Source organism: Cyprinus carpio, unplaced genomic scaffold (assembly GCF_018340385.1).
Source record: "Cyprinus carpio isolate SPL01 unplaced genomic scaffold, ASM1834038v1 S000006746, whole genome shotgun sequence".
Classification (NCBI taxonomy): Eukaryota; Metazoa; Chordata; class Actinopteri; order Cypriniformes; family Cyprinidae; genus Cyprinus; species Cyprinus carpio.
Window position 1 is genome coordinate 3,363,652 of NW_024879345.1, and position 12,870 is coordinate 3,376,521.

The 12,870-nt window shown below is 40.3% G+C and overlaps 1 protein-coding gene across 1 annotated transcript in view; it reads left to right on the forward strand.

The window, feature by feature from the left end:
* The window catches only part of LOC109112384 (adenylate cyclase type 2-like), a 235,975-nt gene that overhangs the window by 161,345 nt on the left and 61,760 nt on the right, over positions 1-12,870 (forward strand). Inside the window, 1 exon segment of the mRNA XM_042755718.1 lies at positions 2,030-2,191. Coding sequence (XP_042611652.1) covers positions 2,030-2,191 — 162 coding nt within the window.

A 12,870-nucleotide genomic window follows, 5' to 3' on the forward strand; every position in this document is an offset into this window, starting at 1 on the left:
CTCCCTCTAACATACGGATGACATGCACCAGTCACTTTGTGCAGCATTGGTCTGCTCACCACCTCATTCACCATGGAACTGACGTCATTCTACCACCTCATCAGTCAGTTTAAATAAAATAACTGCTCTTGAGCCCTTTGTCACTTTAATCAGACTGAATAAGCTTTTTTAATGCACTAAAAATCTTTTTATCTGCACTGTTTGTTCACTGGTTTGCACTCTATCTGCCATGTGCCTTGCGCTGCTTTTATTTAACCTTATTTTTTCATTTTTTTTTTTTTTCTATTATTACATTCCCTTATTGTATAGTTTTATCTTATATTTTATATTTGATCTAGATTTTTAGGCTCTACTGTTAGTGTTATCTGTATGCACCGGGGGTCTGAGAGTAACGCAATTTCGATTCTCTGTATGTATGTACTGTACATGTGGAAGAATTGACAATAAAGCAGACTTGACTTGACTTGACTTGACTTGTATTTCTGCTACTGATGTTTCTGATAATGGAGTCACCCAATATCAGAGTCCTGGGCTCAGCTGAATGCCGCTGTCTGCTCGACCTTGAGCCCGTTAGTAGCGATGTTAGCTGCTTGCTGATCTTATCCATATTTAATCACATTTGGGGATTCCTCACCCACATTCATTAATGCTTCAAATCTGTTCTCAAGATGTATAGGGGGTGGTAGAATATCAGTATTCACAAACCTTGTCATAGCCAAATCTGGGGTAGAGGATGCTACGGCAGCAATACGAGAAACTCGCAACAATCTGATGTCTTGTGTGCCTTTGGGTCTCACTCCCCGTTTGTGCCATCAATTAGTGTGACAATCAGTTTTAGCTTGTTCCTCTACACTTCGTATTAACTGTTGAGATTCACTAGATTCATGGGACACACCGGCTGTATGCTGAGGGGGTCCATGACGACGGTCTGCTGAGTGTTCTGTCTGTTTTGGAAGTCCAGCAAGTAAATTTGTTTCAAGAACTGCAATCTGTTGTACAAGTTTGTAGCAGTTCATGCAGAAAGTAGATTCAACAGGAGGCATTTTCTTTCTCTTCTGTTTGAATGTGGGCAGCTGTGTTTTCCCATCCTCAGAATGTAAGTTGCTGGCAGCAGGAGGAAAAGTCTTATTTTTTGTACAGAAATAGGGAGCAAAGCGCAGAGCAGTAAGCAAGAACGTCTGAACAGTAGTGAAGCCGGAAGCTAATTTAGTCAAATTTTGTATTTTAAATTGAAAACATAGTTTGTCATTTACGTGATTCATGTAATTCAGAATTAAATGTGATTTGACAAAAACATTTTGGTTTTGTTTGTTTAAAAAATAATAAATAAATTACAAATTACTTTTCGCGTTGATTACCCAACAGTGCTTACAGCTGTATGTACATCAGTGTTTAAGTGCTTAGTACCTGAAAATTCAAAAGTTTTGAGTATGCAGGTGTCACTGAGGTCATTGTATATACAAAATTACATTATATATAAACATGGTTAAAACAACACAATGAAACTAAACAACTTTTGAATCATCGGCCTTGACAGTTTGTCACCCAGAAGTCATAGAACAAGAAATTGATAGAGTTCCACTGTTTAATGATTTCAATTAATGTAATACTCTAACATTTGCACTCTCACTAGATCAAAAAATATTTTTGATGATGACATAACTAAAACTGTAGTTCTCAGCATTCTGTGCATGGGGCTTGGGAAAGGTAAAAATGTTGAAATTGAATACAGATTTTTGTGCTTTTGAGAAAGATGAGACATGATATTGTTTGATGTTTAATTATGTTGGGATTCAGAATCATTTGAATTATTGAGGGTAAACACTTTCATTTTTCTTTTTCCCCCAGTGTAATTATGTCTTGCCTATAATAAAGCCTTTGAACATTTGCATTATTATTAAAACATGTTACAACTTGCCCTAACATGACAAAACTGAGAACACAGTTCAGCCTTTTTGCTTAGACAACTAACACCTGACATAACCAAAAGATATGTTTTACTGTCTCTTGTTCTGTTTACTGATTCTAGGTGTCTTTCTTCTTGTTCATCATATTTGTGGTATACACCATGCTTCCCTTCTCCATGAGAGATGCCATCATAGCCAGCGTGCTCACTGCATCCTCTCACACTGTCGTCCTCAGTGTCTGCCTCTCTTATACAGTCGACCATGTGGAGCCCCTGGAATGGCAGGTCAGTGCTCTCCCATCTGTCTTGCAATGTGCTTGCCAAGAGCTGTGAGCTTTACCCTGTGCAGCAACTGTTAAAGTTTACCTTGTCTGTTGAGAAGAATCATTGCCAATTGCTTGTGATTGTGCATGTGTCTGTGAGTACAGTTATGTATGATTATTAAGTCATTGATGATTTTTGTGGTTTATAATTTGAATGCTCATTGTCATATTGATGTATTTGAAAAGCTTAGTGTGTGTGTTAATAATTGATATTCATGGATATTGATGTTCAGGTGGTATCAGTCTTACTTAAGGTGACTAGATTTCTGAAATGAAAACATTTAGTTCAATCACAAATGCATTGTTCAAATATAATGTTATTTTCAGAGATTTAATGGTCACATATTTTACACCTTTCGGGAGTTTTATTTTAGAAAGAAAAAAAAGGGAAAGTGACGTGACATACAGCCAAGTATGGTGACCCATACTCAGAACTCTTGCTCTGCATTTAACCCATCCAAAGTGCACACACACAGCAGTGAACACACACACACACACACACCACATGAACACAAACCCAGAGCAGTGGGCAGTCAATTATGCTGCAGCGCCCGGGGAGCAGTTGGGGGTTCGGTGCCTTGCTCAGGGGCACCTCAGCCATGGTATTGCCTGCCCGAGACTCGAACCCACAACCTTAGGGTTAGGAGTCAAACTTTCTAACCATTAGGCCACTACTTCCCCATTAGGTTTTGATGTCTTTAAGAATATATATTTGCGGAATACAGTACCAAAAACCATCTCAATATATTTTTACAGCTCCTCTCTCAGGAGCTCTGCTAAGAACAGGTCGATTTTGGCCTGTCTAATTAATATTCATGAGATTATCTTCTGATTGGCCTGTCGTTTTCTGAGTGACGCACGGCCAGGCCAACCACAGGACACTATGGTCATGTATGCTGTAGCCTGCTGTGGCTTAGTGATACACACAAGTAAGGTAAATAGAAACACCAGTAATTATGGTCACTACTGAGGGAAATGTTCTCCGGCCTTACATGTTTGAGCCAAACTCAGACCCCGAATCAGCGATGACAGGAGACAACCAACCACCTCCTCAAACACGCTTCCAACAGGATGTTTCAAAATGGTAATTAATGTTTATTATTAATGTAAGAATGCAGTAAGCTACATAACTATTGCTTTCCTACTGAAACAGTAATTTGACATTAGCATCACGTTAGCATTGCATCCTGTTTACAAACTATAATTTCAGATTATACTGGCTCCATAATGTAACATAAAATGTGTGAGAAGTTTACTTACGGGTTGCGGATTTGAGGTCAGATCCAACAATGTAGGGTCTGCAGCATCTTTGATGAGTAGCTACTTTGAAAAACAGGTATTGAACTGTGCCTGACTGATGAAGCAATCACTTGTGAAATGTGCAGAACAGTCGGTTAAATTCAAACTAAATTGCTGTGATATTTCTGAATAAATGAATATTAGCCACTGGCCTCTAATATTAATGTTGTTCGGAAGCCTGTGTAATGATGTAGTTTCCTGTCATCCATCGACTGAACAGCTTTTTCTCAACATGTTTCTGTGTTGTTGTTGCTCAGCAATGGCATGGATGCGATGTTGTCTGGTGGGACAGTGGGCAGTGCTCGGGGTGGTGACTGAAGGCGGTGACGTCTGACGTCACATTTTTATGGAAGTCAAAACGGCTTGTGAAAAGGCACAGCTACTTTATGCAGGCTGTGTGCATTTGAATTTGGATTGACTGTTTTGAAACTATGGTATATCATATACCACATACATTTTAAAAAATGTTTGAGGAAAAGATGGTAAACCTCCAGTCTCAGGGGACAAATAGAACTTCACCGACTTTTATTGTTGGAACTAACTCTTCCGTGTCAACACCAACATAAACTGCTGCACTTCTCCTCTGCAAATGTACCACCATGCCACTCAACATCCATATAGTGAACATCACATTTAAATCAAAATTATAAAATGAATCATAAAATAAATGACCCAAAATGAAATAAACACAAAATAATTATCAACAGAATACATCGGGCCATCGAAAACAAGGAGTCAAAAAACGAGGACATCTGTTTGCTGACTAAATATAACTGTAATTAAAGCTGCAAGCAGCGATGAACGGGCCCTCGCACCTGGGCTCACCGCCAGCGGGTGGCTTTTGTAAAACAGCAAACGGCAAGATATATGCGTTTAATGTGGTAATATAAGAGAAATATGGCAAAGTCATGTATATGTGCCAATCTTCCTGCTGCCAGCTGGTGGCGCTATAACTATAACTGGATTTTGTCATGTAGATTTCTTCAGTCCAGCTCTTTTATCAAGCATATGAAATTTAGTGCAGATTGAACATGGAATGTTTGAGTTAGTATAAAGCATGTTGTGTCCTAATGCCAACAGGTGGCGCTATGATTATAACTGAACATTGGCCTTTAGATATCTTCAGGCCATGACTCTTATCAAATATTTGAAGTTTGGTGCAGATTGGACATTGCATGTTTAAGTTAGTGTAAAACCAAGCCATTTTCTGTTGTCAGCAGGTGGCGCTATCATTATAGTGGAATAATGACCTTCAGATGTGTTCAGGCCAAGACTCTTTTCGCCCATGGCGAGACATCGAACTTTGTCACAGCACCATGGCCACACCCTTTAATGAAACCTCAAGATGTTCACAATTTAACATCGCAAAGGCCTTTAGATTAGACTGACCAAAAAAAATTATAAAATGTCATAAAATTTCTAGGAGTATGTTTTTGCGGCGTAAAACATGTCATTTCCTGTTGCCAGCAAGTGGCGCTATAGCGATATCTGAATATTGGCATGTATATATATTCAGGTCAGGAGCTCTTCTCAAACATGTGAAGTTTGGGGCAGATTGGACATTGTATGTCTGAGTTATAGCAACTTCCTTTCTCATGGCAAAACATCGAAATTTGTAAGGCCGCCACAGACACGCCCTTAAACGAAACCTCAAGATCTTAGATTACACTGACAAAGTTTGGTGTTGATCTGAATAAATCTCTAGGAGGAGTTGTCACAGTGTCTGTTCTGTGTCTCCCTGGGTGGCCACTAGAGGTCTCACTTCCCCTGATTGTCACCCCCTTCTGAACTACATTTCCCACTAGCCTTATCTGTTCATCACTGTTCATTGTGTTCAGCTGTCACCACTTACCTTGTTTGCACCTGTCTATAAATACCCTGGTTGTTTCTGTCATTGTTACGGAGTCCTTGTTGAATGTCACCCTGCGTTTTCCTGGTTCCCTGGTGGATGTTCGTGTTTCATGTTTTTGGACTGTTTATGTTTGGTTTTGACCCCTGCCTGGACTGTTTATGATTTTGGATTGCCCTAATAAAACATACTGCATTTGGATCTACCTGTCTGTGTGCGTTACGTGACAGGAGTTCGTTAAAGTACAACCCCTGAAAATGGCAAAAACGACACAAATTTTGCAGAGAAAATTTAAAATAACTGACTTCCTGTTGGGATTCGAATTTCATACCAAGAGACTTTTTTGTAGGTATTGGTGTGTTACATGTGTGTACCGATTTTTGTACATGTACGTGAAACGTAGCTCGAGGCGCACTCCGTTGAAAATGTATAGGTGGCGCTATCGAGCCATTTTTCCACACCCAATGGAATATTGGCCTTTAGATGTGTTCAGGCCAGGACTCTTATCGAATATGTGAAGTTTGGGCAAGATCGGACATTTTATACCTGAGTTACAATAACTTTTATTCCCATGGTGAGACATCGAACTTTGTGACGGCGCCATGGACACGCCCTTTAACGAAAACTCAAGATCTTCACAATTTAACATCGCACAGGCCTTTAGAATAGAGTGACTGAAAAAAAAAAATTGATGTCGTAAAATTTCTCGGGGTAGTTTGTTACAGTGTAAAATATGTCACTTCCTGTTGCCAGTAGGTGGCGCTATGACTATAACTGAATATGGGCATATCAATCTGTTCAGGTCAGGACTCTTATCAAACATGTGAAGTTTGTGGCAGATTGGACATTGTATGTCTGAGTTATAGCAACTTCATTTTTCATGGCGAATCATCGAAATTCGTGAGGTCGTCACGGACACGCCCTTCAACGAAAACTCAAGATCTTCGCAATTTAACATCGCAAAGGCCTTTAGATTAGGCATACCTACCAATTTGGTGTTGATCTGAAAAAATCTCTAGGAGGAGTTCGTTAAAATACAGGGCATGCAAATGACAAAAATGATGCAAAATTTGCTCATAAAATTAAAAATAACCGACTTCCTGTTGGGTTTCGGATTTTGCTCCAAGAGTCTTTTTTGTAGGTACTGATGCTTTACATATGTGTGCCAATTTTCGTGCATTTACGTGAAACACAGCTCGAGGGCTGTTGATTTTTTTACGATAGGTGGCGCTGTCGAGCCATTTTGCCACACCCTCTTCTGAAACCTATATCAGACGTAAATTTTCAGCAGGTCTGATGCGTGTGCAAAGTTTCAGGACTTTTCGAGCATGTTTAGGCCCTCAAAAATGCGATTCATTTTGGAGAGAAGAATTCATTTAGAAGAAGAAGAAGAAGAAGAAGAAGAAGAAGAATAAACAAAGCAGATACAAGAGGGTCCTCACACCATCGGTGCTCGGGCCCTAATTAAAGCTGCAAGCAGCGATGAACGGGCCCTCGCACCCGGGCTCACCCACCACCGGGTGGCTTTTGTAAAACAGCGAACGGCGAGAAATATGCGTTTAATGTGGTAAATATAAGAGGAATATGCCAAAGTCATTTATATGTGCCAATCGTCCTGCTGCCAGCTGGTGGCGCTATGACTATAACTGGATTTTGTCATGTAGATTTCTTCAGTCCTGCACTTTTATCAAGCATATGAAATTTAGTGCAGATTGAACATGGAATGTTTGAGTTAGTGTAAAGTATGTTGTGTCCTATTGCCAACAGGTGGCGCTATGATTATAACTGAACATTGGCCTTTAGATATCTTCAGGCCATGACTCTTATCAAATATTTGAAGTTTGGTGCAGATTGGACATTGCATGTTTAAGTTAGTGTAAAACAAGCCATTTTCTGTTGTCAGCAGGTGGCGCTATGATTATAGTGGAATAATGACATTCAGATGTGTTCAGGCCAAGACTCTTTTCGAACATGTGAAGTTTGGGGAAGATCGGACATTTTATGCCTCAGTTACAACAACTTCTATTCCCATGGTGAGACATCGAAATTTGTCACGGCGCCATGGCCACACCCTTTAATGAAACCTCAAGATGTTCACAATTTAACATTGCAAAGGCCTTTAGATTAGACTGACCAAAATAATTTATAAAATGTCATAAAATTTCTAGGAGTAGTTTGTTATGGCGTAAAACATGTCACTTCCTGTTGCCAGCAGGTGGCGCTATAGCGATATCTGAATATTGGCATGTAGATATATTCAGGTCAGGAGTCTTCTCAAACATGTGAAGTTTGGGGCAGATTGGACATTGTATGTCTGAGTTATAGCAACTTCCTTTCTCATGGCGAAACATCGAAATTTGTAAGGCCGCCACAGACACGCCCTTAAACGAAACCTTAAGATCTTCGCAATTTAACATCGCAAAGGCCTTTAGATTACACTGACAAAGTTTGGTTTTGATCTGAATAAATCTCTAGGAGGAGTTCATTGAAGTACAACCCCTGAAAATGGCAAAAAACGACACAAATTTTGCACAGAAAATTCAAAATAACCGACTTCCTGTTGGGATTCGAATTTTGTACCAAGAGACTTTTTTGTAGGTATTGGTGTGTTACATGTGTGTACCGATTTTTGTACATGTACGTGAAACGTAGCTCGAGGCGCACTCCGTTGAAAATGTATAGGTGGCGCTATCGAGGCATTTTGCCTCACCCAATGGAATATTGGTCTTCAGATGTGTTCAGGCCAGGACTCTTATCAAACATGTGAAGTTTGGGCAAGATCGGACATTTTATGCCTGAGTTACAATAACTTTTATTCCCATGGCGAGACATCGAACTTTGTGACGGCGCCATGGACACGCCCTTTAACGAAAACTCAAGATCTTCACAATTTAACATCGCACAGGCCTTTAGAATAGAGTGACTGAAAAAAAAAATGTATGTCGTAAAATTTCTCGGGGTAGTTTGTTACAGTGTAAAATATGTCACTTCCTGTTGCCAGTAGGTGGCGCTATGACTATAACTGAATATGGGCATATCAATCTGTTCAGGTCAGGAGTCTTATCAAACATGTGAAGTTTGTGGCAGATTGGACATTGTATGTCTGAGTTATAGCAACTTCATTTTTCATGGCGAATCATCGAAATTCGTCAGGCCGCCACGGACACGCCCTTTAACGAAAACTCAAGATCTTCGCAATTTAACATCGCAAAGGTCTTTAGATTAGGCATACCAAATTTGGTGTTGATCTGAAAAAATCTCTAGGAGGAGTTCGTTAAAATACAAGGCATGCAAATGACAAAAATGATGCAAAATTTGCTCATAAAATTAAAAATAACCGACTTCCTGTTGGGTTTCGGATATTGCTCCAAGAGTCTTTTTTGTAGGTACTGATGCTTTACATATGTGTGCCAATTTTCGTGCATGTGCGTGAAACACAGCTCGAGGGCTGTTGATTTTTTTACGATAGGTGGCGCTGTCGAGCCATTTTGCCACACCCTCTTCTGAAACCTATATCAGACGTAAATTTTCAGCAGGTCTGACGCGTGTGCAAAGTTTCAGGACTTTTCGAGCATGTTTAGGCCCTCAAAAATGCGATTCATTTTGAGAGAAGAAGAAGAAGAAGAATTTGGGGGTATGTGGAGTATAAGAGGGAGAGGGAGAGGAAGAAGAAGAAAGAATAAACAAAGCAGATACAAGAGGGTCCTCACACCACCGGTGCTCGGGCCCTAATTAAAGCTGCAAGCAGCGATGAACGGGCCCTCGCACCCGGGCTCACCACGACCGGGTGGCTTTTGTAAAACAGCGAACGGCGAGAAATATGCGTTTAATGTGGTAAATATAAGAGGAATATGCCAAAGTCATTTATATGTGCCAATCGTCCTGCTGCCAGCTGGTGGCGCTATGACTATAACTGGATTTTGTCATGTAGATTTCTTCAGTCCAGCACTTTTATCAAGCATATGAAATTTAGTGCAGATTGAACATGGAATGTTTGAGTTAGTGTAAAGTATGTTGTGTCCTATTGCAAACAGGTGGCGCTATGATTATAACTGAACATTGGCCTTTAGATATCTTCAGGCCATGACTCTTATCAAATATTTGAAGTTTGGTGCAGATTGGACATTGCATGTTTAAGTTAGTGTAAAACAAGCCATTTTCTGTTGTCAGCAGGTGGCGCTATGATTATAGTGGAATAATGACCTTCAGATGTGTTCAGGACAAGACTCTTTTCGAACATGTGAAGTTTGGGGAAGATCGGACATCTTATGCCTCAGTTACAACAACTTCTATTCCCATGGCGAGACATCGAAATTTGTCAAGGCGCCATGGCCACACCCTTTAATGAAACCTCAAGATGTTCACAATTTAACATTGCAAAGGCCTTTAGATTAGACTGACCAAAAAAATTTATAAAATGTCATAAAATTTCTAGGAGTAGTTTGTTATGGCGTAAAACATGTCATTTCCTGTTGCCAGCAGGTGGATCTATAGCGATATCTGAATATTGGCATGTAGATATATTCAGGTCAGGAGTCTTCTCAAACATGTGAAGTTTGGGGCAGATTGGACATTGTATGTCTGAGTTATAGCAACTTCCTTTCTCGTGGCGAAACATCGAAATTTATAAGGCCGCCACAGACACGCCCTTAAAAGAAACCTCAAGATCTTGAATGTTCATAGGTGGCGCTGTTGAGCCATTTTGCCACTTCCACTTCTGAAACCCATATCAGATGTAAATTTTCGCCAGTTCTGATGCGTGTGCAAAGTTTCATGACTTTTCGAGTATGTTTAGGCCCTCAAAAATGCGATTCATTTTGGAGAAGAATAATAATAATAATAATAATAATAATAAACGAAGCAATTCCAATAGGGTCCTCACACCATCGGTGCTCGGGCCCTAATAATAATAAACAAAGCAGATACAATAGGGTCCTCACGCCATCGGTGCTCGGGCCCTAATTAAAGCTGCAAGCAGCGATGAACGGGCCCTCGCACCCGGGCTCACCACCAGCGGGTGGCTTTTGTAAAACAGCTAACGGCGAGAAATATGCGTTTAATGTGGTAAATATAAGAGGAATATGTCAAAGTCATTTATATGTGCCAATCTTCCTGCTGCCAGCTGGTGGCGCTATGACTATAACTGGATTTTGGCATGTACATTTCTTCAGTCCAGCACTTTTATCAAGCATATGAAATTTAGTGCAGATTGAACATGGAATGTTTGAGTTAGTATAAAGCATTTTGTGTCCTATTGCCAACAGGTGGCGCTATGATTATAACTGAATATTGGCCTTTAGATATCTTCAGGCCATGACTCTTATCAAATATTTGAAGTTTGGTGCAGTTTGGACATTGCATGTTTAAGTTAGTGTAAAACAAGCCATTTTCTGTTGTCAGCAGGTGGCGCTATGATTATAGTGGAATAATGACCTTCAGATGTGTTCAGGCCAAGACTCTTTTCGAACATGTGATGTTTGGGGAAGATCGGACATCTTATGCCTGAGTTACAACAACTTCTATTCCCATTGCGAGACATCGAACTATGTCACGGCGCCATGGCCACAGCCTTTAATGAAAACTCAAGATGTTCACAATTTAACATCGCAAAGGCCTTTAGATTAGACTGACCAAATTTGGTGTTGATCTGAATAAATCTCTAGGAGGAGTTCGTTAAAGTACGACCCCTGAAAATGGCAAAAAGTATACAAATTTTGCAGAGAAAATTCAAAATAACTGACTTCCTGTTGGGATTCGAATTTGGTACCAAGAGACTTTTTTGTAGGTATTGGTGTGTTACATGTGTGTACCGATTTTTGTACATGTACGTGAAACGTAGCTCGAGGCGCACTCCGTTGAAAATGTATAGGTGGCGCTATCGAGCCATTTTGCCACACCTGATGGAATATTGGCCTTCAGATGTGTTCAGGCCAGGACTCTTATCAAACATGTGAATTTTGGGCAAGATTAGACATTTTATGCCTGAGTTACAATAACTTTTATTCCCATGGCGAGACATTGAACTTTGTGACGGCGCCATGGACACGCCCTTTAACGAAAACTCAAGATCTTCACAATTTAACATCGCACAGGCCTTTAGAATAGAGTGACTGAAAAAAAAAAATTGATGTCATAAAATTTCTCGGGGTAGTTTGTTACAGTGTAAAATATGTCACTTCCTGTTGCCAGTAGGTGGCGCTATGACTATAACTGAATATGGGCATATCAATCTGTTCAGGTCAGGAGTCTTATCAAACATGTGAAGTTTGTGGCAGATTGGACATTGTATGTCTGAGTTATAGCAGCTTCATTTTTCATGGCGAATCATCGAAATTCGTCAGGCCGCCACGGACACGCCCTTCAACGAAAACTCAAGATCTTCGCAATTTAACATCGCAAAGGCCTTTAGATTAGGCATACCAAATTTGGTGTTGATCTGATTAAATCTCTAGGAGGAGTTCGTTAAAATACAAGGCATGCAAATGATAAAAATGATGCAACATTTGCTCATAAAATTAAAAATAACTGACTTCCTGTTGGGTTTCGGATATTGCTCCAAGAGTCTTTTTTGTAGGTACTGATGCTTTACATATGTGTGCCAATTTTCGTGCATGTACGTGAAACCCAGCTCGAGGGCTGTTGATTTTTTTACGATAGGTGGCGCTGTCGAGCCATTTTGCCACACCCTCTTCTGAAACCTATATCAGATGAAAATTTTCACCAGGTCTGACGCGTGTGCAAAGTTTCAGGACTTTTCGAGCATGTTTAGGCCCTCAAAAATGCGATTCATTTTGGAGGAGAAGAAGAAGAAGAAGAAGAAGAAGAAGAAGAAGAATAAACAAAGCAGATACAAGAGGGTCCTCACACCATCGGTGCTCGGGCCCTAATTAAAGCTGCAAGCAGCAATGAACGGGCCCTCGCACCCGGGCTCACCACCACCGGGTGGCTTTTGTAAAACAGCGAACGGCGAGAAATATGCGTTTAATGTGGTAAATATAAGAGGAATATGCCAAAGTCATTTATATGTGCCAATCGTCCTGCTGCCAGCTGGTGGCGCTATGACTATAACTGGATTTTGTCATGTAGATTTCTTCAGTCCAGCACTTTTATCAAGCATATGAAATTTAGTGCAGATTGAACATGGAATGTTTGAGTTAGTGTAAAGTATGTTGTGTCCTATTGCCAACAGGTGGCGCTATGATTATAACTGAACATTGGCCTTTAGATATCTTCAGGCCATGACTCTTATCAAATATTTGAAGTTTGGTGCAGATTGGACATTGCATGTTTAAGTTAGTGTAAAACAAGCCATTTTCTGTTGTCAGCAGGTGGCGCTATGATTATAGTGGAATAATGACCTTCAGATGTGTTCAGGCCAAGACTCTTTTCGAACATGTGAAGTTTGGGGAAGATCGGACATTTTATGCCTCAGTTACAACAACTTCTATTCCCATGGCGAGACATCGAATTTTGTCACGGCGCCATAGCCACAC